Source organism: Pygocentrus nattereri, chromosome 13 (assembly GCF_015220715.1).
Source record: "Pygocentrus nattereri isolate fPygNat1 chromosome 13, fPygNat1.pri, whole genome shotgun sequence".
NCBI lineage: Eukaryota > Metazoa > Chordata > Actinopteri > Characiformes > Serrasalmidae > Pygocentrus > Pygocentrus nattereri.
The window spans coordinates 12,951,459-12,969,202 of NC_051223.1; the positions used below are offsets into that span (position 1 = coordinate 12,951,459).

The window sequence follows — 17,744 nt, forward strand, 5'->3', positions numbered from 1 at the left end:
GTCGATGAGCGTATGTATCATATATGTGTATGTACAGTCGATAAGTGCATATATATCATATACACAGTCAATGAGCTTATGTATTGTATGTATCATACACTTTAAAAGACATTTAAAAGCTGTATCTGAATGAGCGCCGTATGTATCGACACAGCGCGCTGACTCTGGGGTTCAGCCTGCACGGTTTCGAAGGGTCAAACTTTATTAACTGAATTAGTTAATAGTGTTAACAGTAAGTGGTTTTAATGATTCATCACATTAACATAACCAGTTAAACCTGACAGCACTTAACATCAAACAAACTTCAAAATCAACTTTTATTTAGATTTACGGTAACACTTTATTTGAAGGCTACCTACCTAAGGGCTTCATAACGCATTCATAAGCACTGAATAATGTATTTATAAAGCACTACTTGAATATTTATGAAGAGCTTATGCCAGTACTCACAACATGACATAGGATGTTTTATGAAATAAGCTTATGCCAGTACTCACAACATGACCTAGGATGTTTTATGAAATAAGCTTATGCCAGTACTCACAACATGACATAGGATGTTTTATGAAATAAGCTTATGCTTCATGAAGGAATTTGATGCCCTTAAACTAAAGTGATGGATATTTACTTCATTTATAACACTGTTATGAAGTATGATTCCCACAGGATGTAGAGTTTATAAGACAGATGGCTATTTATGAACACTACATATCTGTTCTATGAATGATTTTAAGGCCCTCAAACTAAAGTGGTAACACATTTTCCATTCATAACACCTTTATTAAGAAGAATTCACTAGACATGATGACTGTGAAAATGAAGATAATGTTAAAATGAAAAAGAAAAAAGACAACAAATGGAATGCTACAACTTTGTTTATATCAAACAAATAAATGTCACAAATACAGCTCCAAGTCAAATCCTTATCCATATTACCGACTACAATGGGCATCAAAATACACACAATGTGACTTAGAAAACAAATATATGCACCTTATACATTTTGCCTGTATATTTCTGACCTTTGCAACAACAACAAAAAAAAATAAAACCAGCAGCATCAAGCTCACAACTGGTACCTTTTACTGGATATAATAACTGGTTAGTTTGCACAAACAAAACAGCAAATTGAGAGCTATAACCTTATTTATAAGAGACACAGCAAAAAAAAAATATATTAGTTGTAGTTTGGTTAAGCCAAGTTCTGAACTGTATTAGGAATTTGACACAGTGTAACAGTCTTCCAAAATAAGGTCATTATGCTTAAGAAGACAAGAAATAGTCCTTATGAATATACTGCAACTAAAACAGAAAAGGCAGAATTACAAGCTCATGCTTCTACATTTTTTACTTCTGTGAATAAACAATTGGTAGAAGCTCCCCTTTGCCTTTCATCTCAGTTTTTTTTTTTATGTCTGCAGTGAGCGCAGAATGGCATCTATCTGCAAATTGAGCAAGCTTTTCTTGTTTGTCATTGCATGGTAGAAGGCTGGCAAAAACATCTGGTGAGGCAATCGTGTTCCTGTCCACACCCAGGCGGTCAAAAGCTCTCTTCATTGATCCAGCCTGCTTGTAATACTTTAGGGCCTTCTTGTATCGGTTTATCACACCAGTCATAGTCTTCATTGCAAAATAAACTTATGTTAATATATAAAGGAAATACCTTAATGGTTACCTATTAAAAATAAATAAGATTTAATTTGTAATTAAACTTTTTTCTAGAAGTACAATCTGCATGTCTGTAAGAAGGCATTACAACATTAAGCCCACAATACAGCTTTTAAAATAAAACCCAGAAATAATAGTGCAGATATTCATATATGATTAAACCAACACTATGTAACAATTTTACACATGTATGTGTACAGCTCAAAGTGTACTTATGACAGTGGTGTAAATGTAAATTACACATTGCAACTGAAGGGGCAAAAAATGACCAGATCTTGCATAATGCTGCTTTAAATAAATCTAGAATTGTAATGTCATACTTTTCAATAATAATGCTGACATTTGGAGTATTAATGCAAACTATTTAGACTGCTATTGTTCATGTGATTTCTGACTTTAAGTGCAAACTCTGAGAAGCTGCCTTGAAATGGTGACACTTGGTAATAAGGTAATTAACTGGCTTGTTAAGATGTTATGTTTTGTGAATATTATTAACATTTGCTTTATTTGTTAAAAAAAGAATATATAAAATGCTTCATACCAAGATCACCTTTAAAGCAAAGATTCATTGTGAGTTTGACATGTGTTCAGGATAGTCGCTCGAAATGTAGACAAATAACTCAAACCAAAATAATTATTTTGCCTCAGAACATAATAAGAAAATGCTTATTGAAATATTAAATATTATAGCATTGGAAATGAGCTTATAGGCTATAAGGGGATTGGTGGCTTTCCTGTATTTTATCAGCCATCTTAAGTCATTCTGCTACCAAACATATTAGTTTGCATGAAAACTGATGCACAAATATTTAGGCTTTTTATCATCTTCTTAGTTTGATAAGTTTACAACACCAGTTTATGGCCATCACCAATTTGTAGCCAGTAAGATACTATGAAAGAGAATGCTGTACATAAAATCTAAAGCATGTCACCATGTACATTATGGACAAACTACTCAAACTCAGCAGTGGTTGTCGTAATAGGATGACTTCTCATTTTTCACACGTGGTTTAGCCTCTTCATCAGATGGCAGCGAAAAGTTGAAGGACCCAGCAGACTCTGAGTCAGAAGATATCTTTATGCTGGAAGACATGGCTATAGCATAGACCAAGATAACAGAATGAATAATTGTTGTGTTAATTCATTATTATTATTATTCTGTGATAAAGAAAAGAAAGAAAAAACATGCATTTCCAAAACAGTAACTTTACAAAGGGCAAAACTGTTTTGTACCAAGTAATTCTGTACCACTTCATGCAAAATAAAATAGAGAAATTGCGTTGATGTAAGATTTTTTTTTTTTTTGTGTGCAACTACTTTTCAATTTATTGTCATGAATGTTTCTTTCAGTGCAATGCAAGTTGTAGTCCTCCCCTAGGCAAAACAAATGCTGCAGCTGTTAACAACCGCTAGCTAGCTAATGTAGTAGGTCTAGCAGATTTCGTGTGTAAAATAGTATGTTTAGCTAATTACTTTGTTAAACCTTCTACATATAAACGTGTACATGACCTGTATCTGTTTGACACTACATTCATCTGTTGAAAGCAGTGGATGTCTGTGCAAACAGCAACAAAAAATAACTTTAGATGACTTTAGAACTTTTTGTGTCAAGGACAAAATGTTATACATGTATAATATACATACAGCTAAGCACAAACATACAGAAAACTATACTGTACAACATATGCATATCTGTTTCAACTACACTCACCGGCCACTTTACTAGGTACACCTTGCTAGTAAAAGGTTGGACCCACTTTTGCCTTCAGAACTGCCTTAATTCTTCATGACAGACTTTCAACAAGGTGTTAGAAATGTTCCTCAGAGATTCTGGTTGGTTATTTGAGTTCCTGTTGCCTTTCTGGTTGTGCGTGAAAATCCCAGTAGATCAGCAGTTTCTGAAATACTCAGACCAGCCCGTCTGGCACCAACAACCACGCCACGTTCAAAGTCGCTTAAATGCCCTTTCTTCCCCATTCTGATGCTCGGTCTGCACTTCAGTAAGTTGTCTTGACCTCCTCTACATACCTAAATGCATTGAGTTGCAGCCGTGTGATTGGCTGATTAGCTATTTGCGTTAACAAGCAATTAAACAACAACAACTAATAAAGTGGCCAGTGAGTGTATATGACTCTAATCTCTAGTCAAATATGACTCTAATCCCCTATATGATCTATATTGATTATTATATCTCTTTCATCCATGGATTCCAAAGGAGAAGGCAAAATTAGCTTTTTTGGATAGAAGCGTATTGTATTGAATAAGTTTACTTGACCATATGATGATAAAATGCACGTAATGACAACTTTCCATTGCTGAGATTGGTGAACCTTTTTATATAAAAGTTAATGTTATTAAAGTAAATAAATGTCAAATATAACACTGTCATAATGCTGCATTATAAATGTGATCTGTTGAGTAGGAAATAAAATAAAAAATATTATTTGATTTCCATCCATCCATCCATCCATCCATTTTCTAAGCCGCTTCTCCGTCAGGGTTGCGGGCGTGTGCTGGAGCCTATCCCAGCAGTCTTCGGGCGGAAGGCAGGATACACCCTGGACAGGTCGCCAGTCCATCGCAGGGCAGACAGACAGACACAGACAGTCACTCACACACTCACACACTCACACCTAGGGGCAATTTAGCATGTCCAATTGGCCTGACTGCATGTCTTTGGACTGTGGGAGGAAACCGGAGAACCCGGAGGAAACCCACGCAGACACGGGGAGAACATGCAAACTCCACACAGAGAGGACCCTGGTCACCCGGCCGGGGAATTGAACCCAGGCCCTATATTATTTGATTTAATAATTAAAAATATTATTGGAGGACTTTAAGGCAAGTGTTTAAGGCCAGAATATTTTATATATTGAATAACTATTTATCGGGACATTCCTACTGTAACCCATCTTTAGTTTCAATCTTCTTCTTCTTTCGGCTGCTCCCTTCTCTGATCATCTGCCTCCATCTTGCCCTATCCACTGCCTCCTCTACTTTCACACCAACCATCTCCATGTCCACCTTCACTACATCCATAAACCTTATATGAGGTCTACCTCTTCTCCTTCTACCCGGCAGCTCCATCTCCAACAATCTTTGACCAATATATCCACTATTCCTTCTCAACACATGTCCAAACCATCTCAACCTGGCCTCTCTGGCTTTATCTCCAAACTGCTCCACCTTCATTGTCCCTCTGATCTGCTCATTTCCAATCTTGTCCAGCCTTGTCACTCCCAACAAAAATCTCAGCATCTTCATCTTCACCAGCTCAGCCTCCTGTCTTTTAGACAGAGCCACAGTGTCCACACCATACATCATAGCAGGACGCACTACTGTCTTGTAAACCTTCCCTTTCACTCTTACTGCTATCCTTCTGTCACACATCAGCCCTGACACCCGTCTCCACCCACTCCATCCTGCCTGCACCCTCTTCTTCACCTCTTTTCTACACTACCCATTGCTCTGGATGGTTGACCCAAGATATTTGAAGTCATCCACCTTTACGACCTCTACTCCTTGCATCTTCACCTTTCCACCTGCCTCCCTCTCATTCACACACATGTATTCCGTCTTGTCTCTACTGACCTTCATTCCTCTCCTCTCCAGTGCAAACCTCCACCTTTCCAGATTCTCTTCCACCTGCTCTCTACTTTCACCACAGATTACAATGTCATCTGCAAACATCATGGTCCATGGAGCCTCCTGCCTGACCTCATCTGTCAAACATTCCATCACCATTGCAAACAAGAAGGGGCTCAAAGCTGATCCCTGATGTAACCCTACCTTCACCTTGAAACCATTTGCCACTCCAACTGCACACCTCACCACTGTCTCACTATCCTCATACATGTCCTGCACCACCCTAACATACTTTTCAGCTACACCTGACTTCCTCACACAGTACCACAGTTCCTCTCTTGGCACCCTATCATGTACCATCTTTTGTTTCAATATTTAGCATAAAAAACACAATACAATGGGTTTGGTGCTTTAAACTAAATGTAAATGAACTGTTTAAATAAAATCCACACAACTTGTCTCCTAAATGGAATCACTGTATTTATTTTTATTTTAAAAGGAAGGCTTTATCAACTTGAAGCTCTTTAACCTTCTCTTCAAGAAAAGAACACTTTGTCTTTTCAATCTGGAGCTGGGCCTTCACTTTTTGCAGCTCCAGAACTGCAGATGGAGAATCTGACATGGGGAAAATACTCGTAAATGTAGGTAATAATGTGAAAAGACACTGCCAACCAACAAATTAGAAATAAGAACATGAGATAACCAGGCTAACACATGGTGCCAAGCTCAATGAAATGCCCATAGCACTAAAGGCAAAAGTTAAAAAGCTGTTGGTTAAGGCATTTCTGGACTGCAGTGTTAATAAATATAACTTTTTAAACTGATATTTACTAGAAAGACTAATAAATGGGACAGAGAGCAAAGTAATTTTGTTATTTTCAGCACACAAACCTTTAGTTTTAGCAAATGACTGGTCTGAGGCGGTGGAACTTGCTCCCGCTGCAGCTCTCGTTTCAGCCTCAGGCTCAGCCAGAGCTGTGGTGGACCTTACTCAGCGACGCTTTTGGGTATCCATCTTCGACTGCTCTTTGAAATAAACACGTTTAACGTTAATAAGGATTCTTTGAAAAGTTTAGCTATGAAATAATATGGTGCTAACTGGGATATACATAGCCAAACACTTAAAATTATATTCAAACCTAGGTTAGCTAACATCAGTTAATGAAGTTAAACGTTAAGCCAGAGATACACATATAAATTAGCAAGGTATATAACTAATAACTCTGTTTCTGCAGATGCATGACAATCTTAGCTAGTTAACCTAACGTTAGTTGGCTAACGCTTGCTAGCTAGCTAATCGGCTCAATTATTCGAATATGTGTTCAAGCGTAATAACATTTCTTTACTTCTGCGTAATGTTATATGTAGCTATCAAATTAATCAAACAGCAAATAAAAGTGTAAAACAGCTAGATAAGTGCAATGCATAGCGTACTTACATCTTTAGTGTCTTTTTTCGTGCCTTTTCAGGATGGAGGGTGCTTGTTGCTGCAGGCTGGTAAAGACTGCGTGGGTGGGTGGCGTTGGTAAAAGTGCAAATGCCTTGTACAGTATTAACTTTTTCTCAAGTGTCTCAAGTATCTTTAAAAATGCTGTATAGACACTTATTATGTATTTGATTAATTACAGATTGTATTAGAAATATAGGTTTATTGCTCATCTTTACTGCTGTGACGTCACTAAATTAGTTACCTTTTTTTTAACCTCAGCATGTACAATGACTAATCTTAACAACGAATTTTTGAGGGCAATGTACGTGTCTAAAAGAAAACTGGTGAGATGGATGCAACATAAAGGTATTCTAAAAAAGTCCATGAAGTGTGGAGTCTGCAAGCTGCATATGAGGCTTGAGAAGTGCAGGACTGCTGATGGATTACACTGGTAATAGCAAAATCTAGTTGTTTACGTAGCATAGCCTGCTGAGCCTAGGTATATAAAACTAAAAATGGTTTTATTTCCTTTCTAGGACATGCACCAAGTTCCACAAAAAAATTGAAAAAGTCTGTACGACAGAACTCCATTTTCTACAAATCACACTCAAGTTTGAAAAAATGGATGCAGTTCATTTACAGGTTTGATTTCATAATTTTATTCTCACTTTGTCCTGTTCACTTACATTTCATATTTTAGTTACCAAGTGACTTTTGACTTTTTTTTTTTTACTTAACTGTCATTTGCTGACTAATTGGAAATAGCAGTGTACATATTTGTCATTGACTCATCTCCTTCCCCTTAAGAGATCTCTGCTGAAAACAGCTTAGACCAGCATGAATTCTGTAAGTTAGTGTACGCTGATCTAGTGCTGGATTATCTGATTACTGAGCATAGTCATGCTGGTTGACCAGCATCTAAAACACAACATATACTGCTTTTGGTGGTGACAAGGGATGTCAGAACACCATGTCTTAGAGGCCAAGGTCCTGATGGTGTAGAACAGTTCTCTGTTAATATTTTGTCATTAGGTTTTCACAAGGACTTCGCCTTCGTCAACTGGACATGATAAGTGATGAAATTGCTGGAAGCTCTGTTACTTTGACAAGAATGGCACAGATCATGAGAAAGGTATATGTGAAGCATTTCTGACCATAAATAAGTGAAAACACACACAGATTTCAATGGAACACAAGCTGCAGCTATGACAGTGTGATCAAGAGGTGGTTGATCTGTCTTAAATATATCACAATATAAAATGACATTTTAAAGACACATGATGTGCATTACTTTTTTAGCTTTTTTGAAAGAGAAAAATGGTCCAGAGGAGCCACATAAAAATACTATAAATATAGTGATTACTGTATTTGTAAAGCTGTCGTTAGAGACTCCGACTTCTGCCGAGTCCAGTTAAGCCACACCTGCAGTCATCGACGATTAACATCTCTAATATGTTTGATGGTCAGTAATGACAGTGAATGCCAGCACATTAAACACAGTGTCATTTATTTCTACTGTACATTTTATCACGTATATAAACCTGATTGCTTTGCGCAACAAAGTGCTGCAGACTTTTATAAGTTCCTGTAAAGTCCTGATAAATTGAGCTCAGGTGTTTTTCTTGAAGGCCACAAAACTCTTCTGAAGTCGTGATCTGCTTTTTAAAACTCTGCGGAGCCGAAAGTGTACGCAGCACTCAGTCACAGCCTTCAGGTAGGTTTAAGGCAGGATAATTTCGAGTCCGTAAGTCGGATCAGTTAGCTGAGTCTGTGAGTTGAATCAGTGAGTCGAGTTAGTGTGCTCGGTCTATGAGTTGGGATAGTGAGCCTGGTCACTGATTCGAGTCTGAGTCTGGTCAGCGATTAAGTGAGCTGTGTCAGTAAGTCTAAATCAGTGAGTAAGATCAGCGATTCTGGCTCAGCAGTTAAGTGAGCTGGGTCAGTGAGTCAGATCAGTGATTCAGGTCAAAGGATCGGGTCTGTGAATCGTATCAGAGATTCAGGTCTGTAAGTCGACTTACTGAGTTGGGTCAGAGAGTTTGGATCAGTGATTCAGGTCAGTGAACCAGGTCAATGAGTCGGGTCAATAATCTGGGTCGCTGAGTCAGTAGTTGTCCGGCTGAGGCCAGTTCCTGGACTGGAAGTACCTCCTGAGGCCCTCCAAGTTGACGGCGGGGAAGTATGGTCCAATTCGTTTCCTGACCCACCAGTTTCCATTCACAGCGCTGGTGCTGCCTGGCTTAGTGAACTTATATCTGAAGTGTTCTCCTCGGATCCACCTAAACACACACAGCGAGAAGTTTCAATCAACTCAGGATTTGTGGGAAGATGACATTTATATACAGTCAAATGCGAAAGTTGAGGCACCCTTGGATGAATTCTGTGAAGTGAACATTTCGTCTCCATGGAACAAACTTAATTATGCTTAATTATTTAATTATTGTCCTGCCCATTTTTATACATAATTACTATTTATATAGATAATTTAACATGTAGGAAAAATATATAGGAAAACAGACCAAATGTATTATTTATATACATATATATATATATATATATATATATATATATATATATATATATATACACACTTTTATATATATATATATATATAATAAATTTGGCCTGTGTGATATTAAATGTCTGATCAGCCAGGTTAAAACTTAATAATTAGGAGTGAACTCAGTAATCAAAATGACTTAGAATGGAAAATAAAATCCATATAACCTTTTACCCCATATTGTGCCTTAGCTTGATGAGTTTTTTAATCACATAACTGAGTGTCTTGATCTTACCGCGGTTTCTCTCGGTCCTCAAACGGATTGTGTCCCATCAGAGACAGAACTGTGGAGTCATTCGCCAACAGTCTGCCTGCAATCTGAATAATCCATTCATTCTGTTCATATGTCTGAGAGAGAGAGAGTTTGCAAATGTAGATGTTGATGTGTTGTGTTATCGAACGACTGTAACACACTACATCTAGACCAGAACAGGACATCACTGCAGATTGACCCGGTGACCAGAGAGCTGACACCCTAACAGGCTCCTCCAGAAATATTCAGTCCAGATTTAAGCTCAAATCTTACTGAACTGTAAAATGGCTCAAACTGATTAATGAAACATGCTGAACACCTGCATCAGTAACAGGTGACCTTAAAGCAGCTGGATTAAAGGGATATTTTTGGATATGTGGTGTACGTAAACACCCTTGAAGAGATAAAAAAAAAAAAAACAGCGTACAACCATAAAGAGACCACAATGCATAATTAAATAACAGACCTCAGATTTTCCCGACTCTCACCTGGAAGGCGGCAAACCACATGAGCCAGTCCAGTCTGTAGTGGTACGGAGAGATGAGGCAAGGTCTCCTGCTCACTGACCCAGGTTTACACAGGAACTCATACTCCTCCCACACCACCTCCTCACCACTGGGGTCAGCACTCAGAGTCCCCTGGAACACCACCTCCGTCCTCTCCTTAGTGATACTGCAGAGAGAGGAGAGGAGAGAGAGAACAGTGAGAGAGAGGGAGTGAGAGGGAGAGAGACTTGAGAGACAGAGAGAGATCAGTGAGTGAGAGGGAGGGAGAGGGAGAGAGACAGAGGGAGACAGAGAGACAACAGTGAGAGAGAGAGCCTGACCTGCCGAAAGCTCCATAGGTGTTGACAATGCGGAGAGGGTCGAATGAGGTGTTCATCACCTGTCGGGAACTCAAGAGGTTGATCAGCACAGGAACACTCAGATACGCTATCAATATTCCCAACGAGACGTTCACGACTCGCCGTATTAACATTCCTGAGAGAAACATAATAAAGTAGGAATCATAATAACGTAATAAACTGCCCTTCACACTCGCATAAACACAGAGGGCTTTTCAGGGTTAGTACTCCAGAATAATGAAGTTCCATATAAGTCTCTCACACACTTGCAGTGGCAGGAGGGTTCTGTCCTGCTGCGTCCTCGTTCTGGATCTTCAGTACAGTTCTCCTTGCCGTCCCAGAGGACCAGAACAGAAACTCCAGCGCAGAATCATCAAAACAGGCTAAACTGGGAACTATAGTTAACCAGTTCAGGAAACTCAGATTCCCACTGATTATCAGAACCACCTACACACACACACACACACACACACACACACACACACCGTAAGCTGTATGAGCACCTCGGACTGAAAACTAGCTGTAGCCTGATGCCTTCGTATATCACATCTATGATACATATCTATGAGCACACTAGGGTCGGTAGCCCTTTCCACGGCGCCCAGGGAGCAGTTGGAGGTTAGGTGTCTTGCTCAAGGACACCTCAGTCACATACTGACAGCTCAGGGGATCAAACCAACGACCTTCTGGTCACAGGGCTGGTTCCCTGACCTCCAGCATACAACTGCCCTGACAGAAGTGCATTTTTGCAGTGCTGTCTGAGGGGCTGAAGGTAATTCTGTACTGGTGTTCAGCCTGGCCCTTTACTCCGGATTCTCTGAGTCTTTAGTAATGTTCTGGACAGCGTCAATCACACTCTATCAGGTTCATACAGTCACATGTTCTGTTAGCACTCACAAAGCACAGGCTCACAAGCTTACTACTATATTTTCCATATTAATGCCCTGTTTTCAGTGTGCTTCAGTACTTCAATAACATTTTGCTACAGAAAATTATTACGCTCTACTTGACAGAACACACACATAATTAAAAAATATAGCCGCAAGCGGCGATGAGCGGGTTCAAGCACGTATAAGCAGTACCAGCCCTTCAGCAGTTTAGCCCATCAGGCGTAAAAAGGCCTCAAGCTGTTTGAATCTTGTTCAGAGGCCGAGGAAATAGAACTGAAATGATGCCAATTCATCAAAAGGCCTTCAGTTGCCATAAACGACGAGCAGAGGTCTTTACCCACATTATAAGTTTCCTTTCATATGTTCTGAGCTACACTGGTTTGTAGAACATCCAAGAGGTTTTCAACATAGATGTCAGAACTGCAAGACCATTGGCAGCATTTCTCACATAGTACCACTTGCACAGTGGACTGGTTCAGTATTTAACCCATTGACTTGATGTAGGCCATAGTGAGGCCTAATGCAGTCATAATGGTCCCTTTAGGTGTAGAGCAGCTCAGTGAAACTGGGTCAGAATCAGTCAAAAGGCCTTAATATGATATCAGTATTGGTCAAGGACTAAAACCATAGACGTTCACCAGGTTTTGGCCAGAATGACCTTTTGACCTTGGTATAATAGGCCTTTGTATAGTGAAATCCTTGAACAAATAAGGCAAAATACCAGACAAGCCGTACAATTTTTGACATGATATGCAATTAGAAAGTTGTTCAGGTGATTGAACTGAGTCAAATGGCACCAATTGTTTATTGATCTACCTTGTAATAACATTGTAATAGCAATTTTGATTTTGAGGTGTTTTTGAGTGCTAAAGCGCCCCCCAAAGTCCAACCTGGACCAACAGTGGCATACCCCCTAACAGTCTCAATATGTAAACATCTTTTAAGTTTTGAGATGATCTGGCCAATGACTGTTGAGTTATAGCAAATCAAGCTAGAAATACCATGACCACAGTAATTAATTGATTTATCCACACAACACTGAGTAAAAAACTTGACATGTTTTTGATAATTATTTACCTGCAGAGGCTCCCGAATCATTCTAGACCAAATTCGAAAAGTTTGGATCAAAATCCAGAGACAAGTTCGAAAAGCATGCTTTTTAAACAGTTAATGATTACTAAAAAATGGTGAAGTATTTTAATAAACATATATTGGTAAAATTGTTTGGTATGATGTACTACAGTGGGCTTTCTAATAATATAGTAATAACAAGTAATAATAGGTTTATTTTTATGAATAGCGCCCCCAGTGGTCAAATCTTTTGAAACTTGACTAGTTGTTAGGAAATGGATACGTGTAGACAGCATTCAAGTTTCATGATGATTGGTCAATGTTAATCTTGTCAAAACCCTGCTTAATTCTGATTGGCCGATGGCGAACACAAATTTCAATATATCAAATTGTCCTTAAAGTATCACATATAGTATGGGGAGTAGATGCTGCATGCAAAGTTTGAGCTTGATAACATGTACGGATGCTGAGAAACAGCTATGTAGCATCAACCCCGCCCCCTAATTACATATGCGCATAAAAATTGAATGACTACCTCAGAATCTTGTGCCGAATGTGTATACGAATGCTGAGAAAATGCCCTGTTTTTATTGCTCCGCCCCCTAATTACATATGCGTATAAAAATTAAATGGCTACCTCAGAATGACCTCGGAACATGGCCTGTCAAGTTTGAAATTTTTTGGCTGAATGATTCTTGAGTTACAGATTTTTCAATTAATTCTGAATTAATTTGAATTTATCCAGACGTGTTCATTTGCATATGGCAGCCATGCTGTTCAGAAAACTCAAAATGTTTTTGATAGATTTTGATCTGTAGGCTCTTCTGAATTTTTTGAGACCAAATACATGAGGATTGGGCGAAAATTGGCAGACTAGTTCGCAAAAGTAGGTTTCGATATTTCGCAGTATTGCAAAAAATCTAAGTGGGCGGAGCTAAACGGTCCAAATACAAAAGTGGTTTGTTTGGACCCAAGGAACCTAGAAAAAAATGTGGCATGTCTGGCAAAAATCTGTTTTAGGAGATATAGGCCCAAATGCGTTGACCTTCGCTATAGTGCCCCCTTGTGACTGGCCGGGCTGATTTCTTGCGACTGAGTAGCGGGAGGGACTACTACCAGTAGACCAAGTTTCAAGTCTGTAGGGTTTGGGCTGTGCGTTCCGTTTTTAGGGCAGAAAAAGAATAATAATAAGAAAAATCTTAACAAAAACTAATAACTGCATAACTGATGGTAAGAGTTATGAGTGTAATAGCAGCAGTAGCAGCAACACATCCATCACCTGAAAGAGGATCTGCAGCGCTCCGTTAATCATGCACATCCGGCGACCCATGAAGGTGAAGAAGGGCACGATGAGCTCAATGAAGTGATTACTGAGAGTCTCAAAGCAATGGAACCACCGGGGGGAGTGGTGGAGGTAGTACGAAATGGGGTTAGGAACCGGCTGCGTCTGCAGGAGACAGAAACAAAGAACATCAATTTATATCAATGTTTATTCAAAACAGAACATCAGTCATAGACTGATACATAAACTCCCCTGTAACTGCAGTGAAAGTAAAGGTAACCTTTACCTTGCAGCCCTAGTGTTAATGTTAAGCTGTATTTGTGAAGCAGGACGTGAAAACTGTGAGAAGTGAACTGAGACGGTAATGTGATGAATGAGAGTCTGAAATGAATCGACTGTATTTAACCTCGTTTACATTTACTCACCTCATAGTGGTAGTCCATGCAGGTCAGATCTCTCCAGCAGCGATCCCCTCTGATCTTAATTAGCCCCTGAAGAATGACAGAGACACAGTTTCATCCAATTAGAACAGAAAGGTGGGAATTCAGTTCCTGAATAACGTACAGAGCCGTGCGGACGTCAGAGACCATTCATTTAATAAATCTGCAGTCAAAACTGTCATTAAGTACAAATTATTCAGTTTCCAGCATCTGAAATCAGAATCCTCAGCAGCTAAACCTACTCTCAGCTGTGATGGTCAATGAGTCGCTCTTCACCTTCATTCCAGCTTCCATTCTTTTCAGGAATCAAAGAATCTGCAGACACACCTCCAAAGCTCAGTCTGAGAAGCTGGTTTTTCACCAAGCTTGTTCACTAAAGTCTGAACCAGAGTTTGTGCTTTTGTGATATCTTATTTTGAAAAGAAAAACTTTGCATGAAAATAGAAGTGCGTGACATGTATGTGCATCACAATCTACGCAATAATAATAAATCTTACTTGATCTCTGATTCATCATCACTGGTTTGTCAATTTAAGACGTCTCGCTACATGCACAGATGTTCAGTTGGTGTTCTAGATCTGAAGCAGCTTGATTTTCTCCTCTCTTTCAAAGCTTTAAGTGCTGTGTATCTGATGGGGGCAGTTTTTTGGGGTCTACCAGCTCTCCCAGGTGGTTGTTAGGAGCCTCATTTTCTCTGGAGTTTTTAATCAGTTTCTAAACTCCAGTTAATCTTCTCAAATTTCTCTGAGTTTTGCGCAGTGCTGTGTGTTCTGTATGAGAAATGATGTGATGTGTTAGATGAGATGTTTGTGTATCAGTGAGACTCACAGCTCCCAGCATTATCCGCACTATGAGCCAGCGGAAGGTCCAGATGGAGATGAGGGAGGGTGGGGTTCGTCGGGGGATCTGCTCCAGATTCCATAACGGACACAGAAAGATTCCCAGAAATCCGGTTTCCAACAACTGACTCTCCCACCCTGCACGCACGCAAACACACACACACACGCAAACGTGCGTATGCGTGCACACACGCACACATACACATGCACACACACACACACACATGCAAACGTGCGTATGCGTGCACACACGCACACACACACAGACACGCAAACACACATACACGCACACACACACATATGCAAGCACACGTGCACACACACACGCGCACACATTCGCACGCAAAAACACAAACACACAAGCAAACACACATACGCATGCAAACACACACACATACATAAGTTTTTACATAAAGTTCATGTTCTATGTATCACAACATAAATGTCAATTCTCCATCATTTTCTTTATAAATGTGAATTTATTGATCATTTTAATGCCAACCCCAGCTGTATGAAGGTTTTATATATTGGAGATTGTAACGTGATTTGCTCTCAGCAGTTTTCTCCTGAATTAGGAAAATAATACTTTCATGAAGACAATAAAGATCACTCACGCTGTGCTGTACTCACCGAAGGAATACCTAAAAAAGAAAAACCAAGAAATATGTTTCTACGTTTGTTCACAAAGACTAATATCCATTCTTAAAAAAGATATTTCTTCAAGCATTCTTCAGTAAAGAAATGGTTCTATGCAGAACTCAAAGAACACTGCATGATTAAATGGTCCTTCAGACTGATGGAGAAATTGTTGTATACGTATTTTTGAAAAGGATTCTACATTATCACCAAAAGGGTGATAATTCTAGTCAGTTCTAGATAACCTGGAGATCCTCACTGTACCCTAAACATGATGTAAATCACATCATCGCTTTACTACATCAGCTACTCACCAAAGCTGTCCAACACTCACTATAGAGTGATAGAGGGTCCACAGCGCTGCCATGATGACCATGTTGGATCTTCCTGAGAGGAGGACGAAGCCAGAAAGCGCCAGTCCTGCCAGAGCAATGTTGTCCAGATTAGCGTCCATGTCTTCCCACTGCATGGACCAGAGCACAGAGGGAGTGTAGGCCAGTGCCGCCCCGCCGATCTTCCCCCCCACGTATTGCTTAACGCTGCGCAGGTACTCTCTGCAGGGCGTCAGGCCTCGCTGTCCAATCAGAGCTCTGTTCTGATTATATGCCACCGCAAACGCGACAACTACACAAACACAAACAACCATGAAAAGCTATAAACATGTACAGACTCCATCATGAATGACTCATTCATACGGGTTTCGGTTACATGCGAATCGCTCAGATCTTACTGAGGAACTGATCATCTAAAGCCTTGTTCAGACTGGACCAGCTTATCAGGGGCGTCTGTGATAAAGTTTTATACACATCCTCTGCGATCAAATTCTCCGCAACGGTCCAGAGAGTTTCTAGTGGGTTGTATTTTCTACAGGTTCAGATGTTTGTTGTCATTTTATCAGAGAAGACTAAACATTGATAATTTTGTGAACATAAAATAAAGATTTATCTGGAGCAGCTGTTATAATCAGCCTGGAGATGTCACTTCTCTGCCGGACTTTATTGTGCTTCTCCTCCTGAGGATGTTCTCGCAGCGTGGAGAGGATGGAGATGAAGTTCAACAAAGAAAGTCTTTAACTACGCAATTCAGAATGTTTCAGAATGAGTGTTTGTGGACGCGGAGATGAGAATATGGTCTAAATGATGGAACCCAGAACATACATTTAACCCTGTCCTTTTTAACCCTTTAGATCGTGGGTATTCAACAACCCCAGCCACGAGAGACGGCGTGACAATAGCGCCCGAGCCCCGCCTCCTCAGCTCCGCCTGCTGAGCCCACCTCCCGAGCACAATCACCTGATCCCTGCCCCTCAAGCCCCGTCTCCTGTTCTGCAGCGAGGCAGCTGTACTACATTCAGCCTACAGCAGTTTAGCCCCACCCATTCAGCTACAGCTGTTTAGTCCCGCCCATTTCGCTATAGCAGTTTAGCCCCACCTATTCAGCTACAGCAGTTTAGCCCCACCATTCTGCTACAGCAGTTTAGCCCCACCTATTCCGTGTACAGAAGTTAGCTCCACCCCTTCAGCCTATAGTTTTTCGTACTTAAACCTACACAAGCTTCATATATAATATATTGTAACCCTAATATTAATCTCATTCCAGGTGGTGTTGTGAGAAGAAGAGCAGTAAGTTCAGTAGGAGCAGCTGTGAAGCTCACAGTAGATGAAGCAGATGGACCTGAGCAGCACTATTCTGGTGAGCCAGTAAGTTCCGGTCTGTAACTGAACCGCTTCTTCCGTTTGGGGTTCCGGAGCGGCGACGTCCTGCTGATCCTGGTCCGCATCTTCAGCGCTTCTGTCCTCCGCCTGTTTCACCGAGCGCCTCCGCCTTAACCCGCGCTCAGAGCCCTCACCGGACACCGCCATGGCGCCGAGCGCTCTGCGCATGCACTGTTTACGCTGTGTGTGTGTGTGTGTGTGTGTGTGTGTGTGTGTGTGTATTTAAAGGGGAAGGGTCCGGTTTACACTGTAATATCAGCCCAAACACATGGGAGGCAAATCCAGCCAAAAAGGAAATGAAAATGAAAACAATAAAATGTAAATGCAAACTTCTTTTCGCCATTTCTTTTTCCAAACATCTGCGCAAATATCCTGCCAAAATTGAAAATGAAATGAAATGCTTTCATTTGCTATTTAATTTTTCACATGAGCAGGAGCCGTTTGCGACAAAAATAAAAATAAATTGAAAACAGCTATTTGTCATTTCATTTTAGTAGTTATTCTGTTTTTTCACGGCCAAATCTAAAATGAA

General features: G+C 40.2%; 1 protein-coding gene across 1 annotated transcript; it reads right to left on the bottom strand.

Moving 5' to 3' along the window:
• Positions 1 to 7,325: 7,325 nt before the first annotated feature.
• lmf1 (lipase maturation factor 1) lies at positions 7,326 to 17,380 on the bottom strand. Its single transcript, XM_017686010.2, has 11 exons — positions 17,152 to 17,380; positions 15,812 to 16,121; positions 15,492 to 15,502; positions 14,851 to 14,999; positions 14,008 to 14,073; positions 13,580 to 13,747; positions 10,606 to 10,786; positions 10,322 to 10,475; positions 9,984 to 10,167; positions 9,478 to 9,590; positions 7,326 to 8,961 (listed from the first exon to the last, which is right to left on the bottom strand). Exons 1-11 carry the CDS (start codon positions 17,378 to 17,380, stop codon positions 8,787 to 8,789), a joined length of 1,740 nt encoding a protein of 579 aa, XP_017541499.1. The 3' UTR covers positions 7,326 to 8,786.
• Between the last annotated feature and the right edge of the window lie 364 nt (positions 17,381 to 17,744).

Coding starts and splice junctions, on each gene's coding strand:
- lmf1 (XM_017686010.2), bottom strand. CDS start 17,380: ATGCGCAGAGCGCTCGGCGCCATGGCGGTGTCCGGTGAGGGCTCTGAG. Junction 14,074..14,850: donor TGCGGATAATGCTGGGAGCT/GTGAGTCTCACT, acceptor GTCATTCTTCAG/GGGCTAATTAAGATCAGAGG. Junction 10,476..10,605: donor GAACCCTCCTGCCACTGCAA/GTGTGTGAGAGA, acceptor TGTTTCTCTCAG/GAATGTTAATACGGCGAGTC.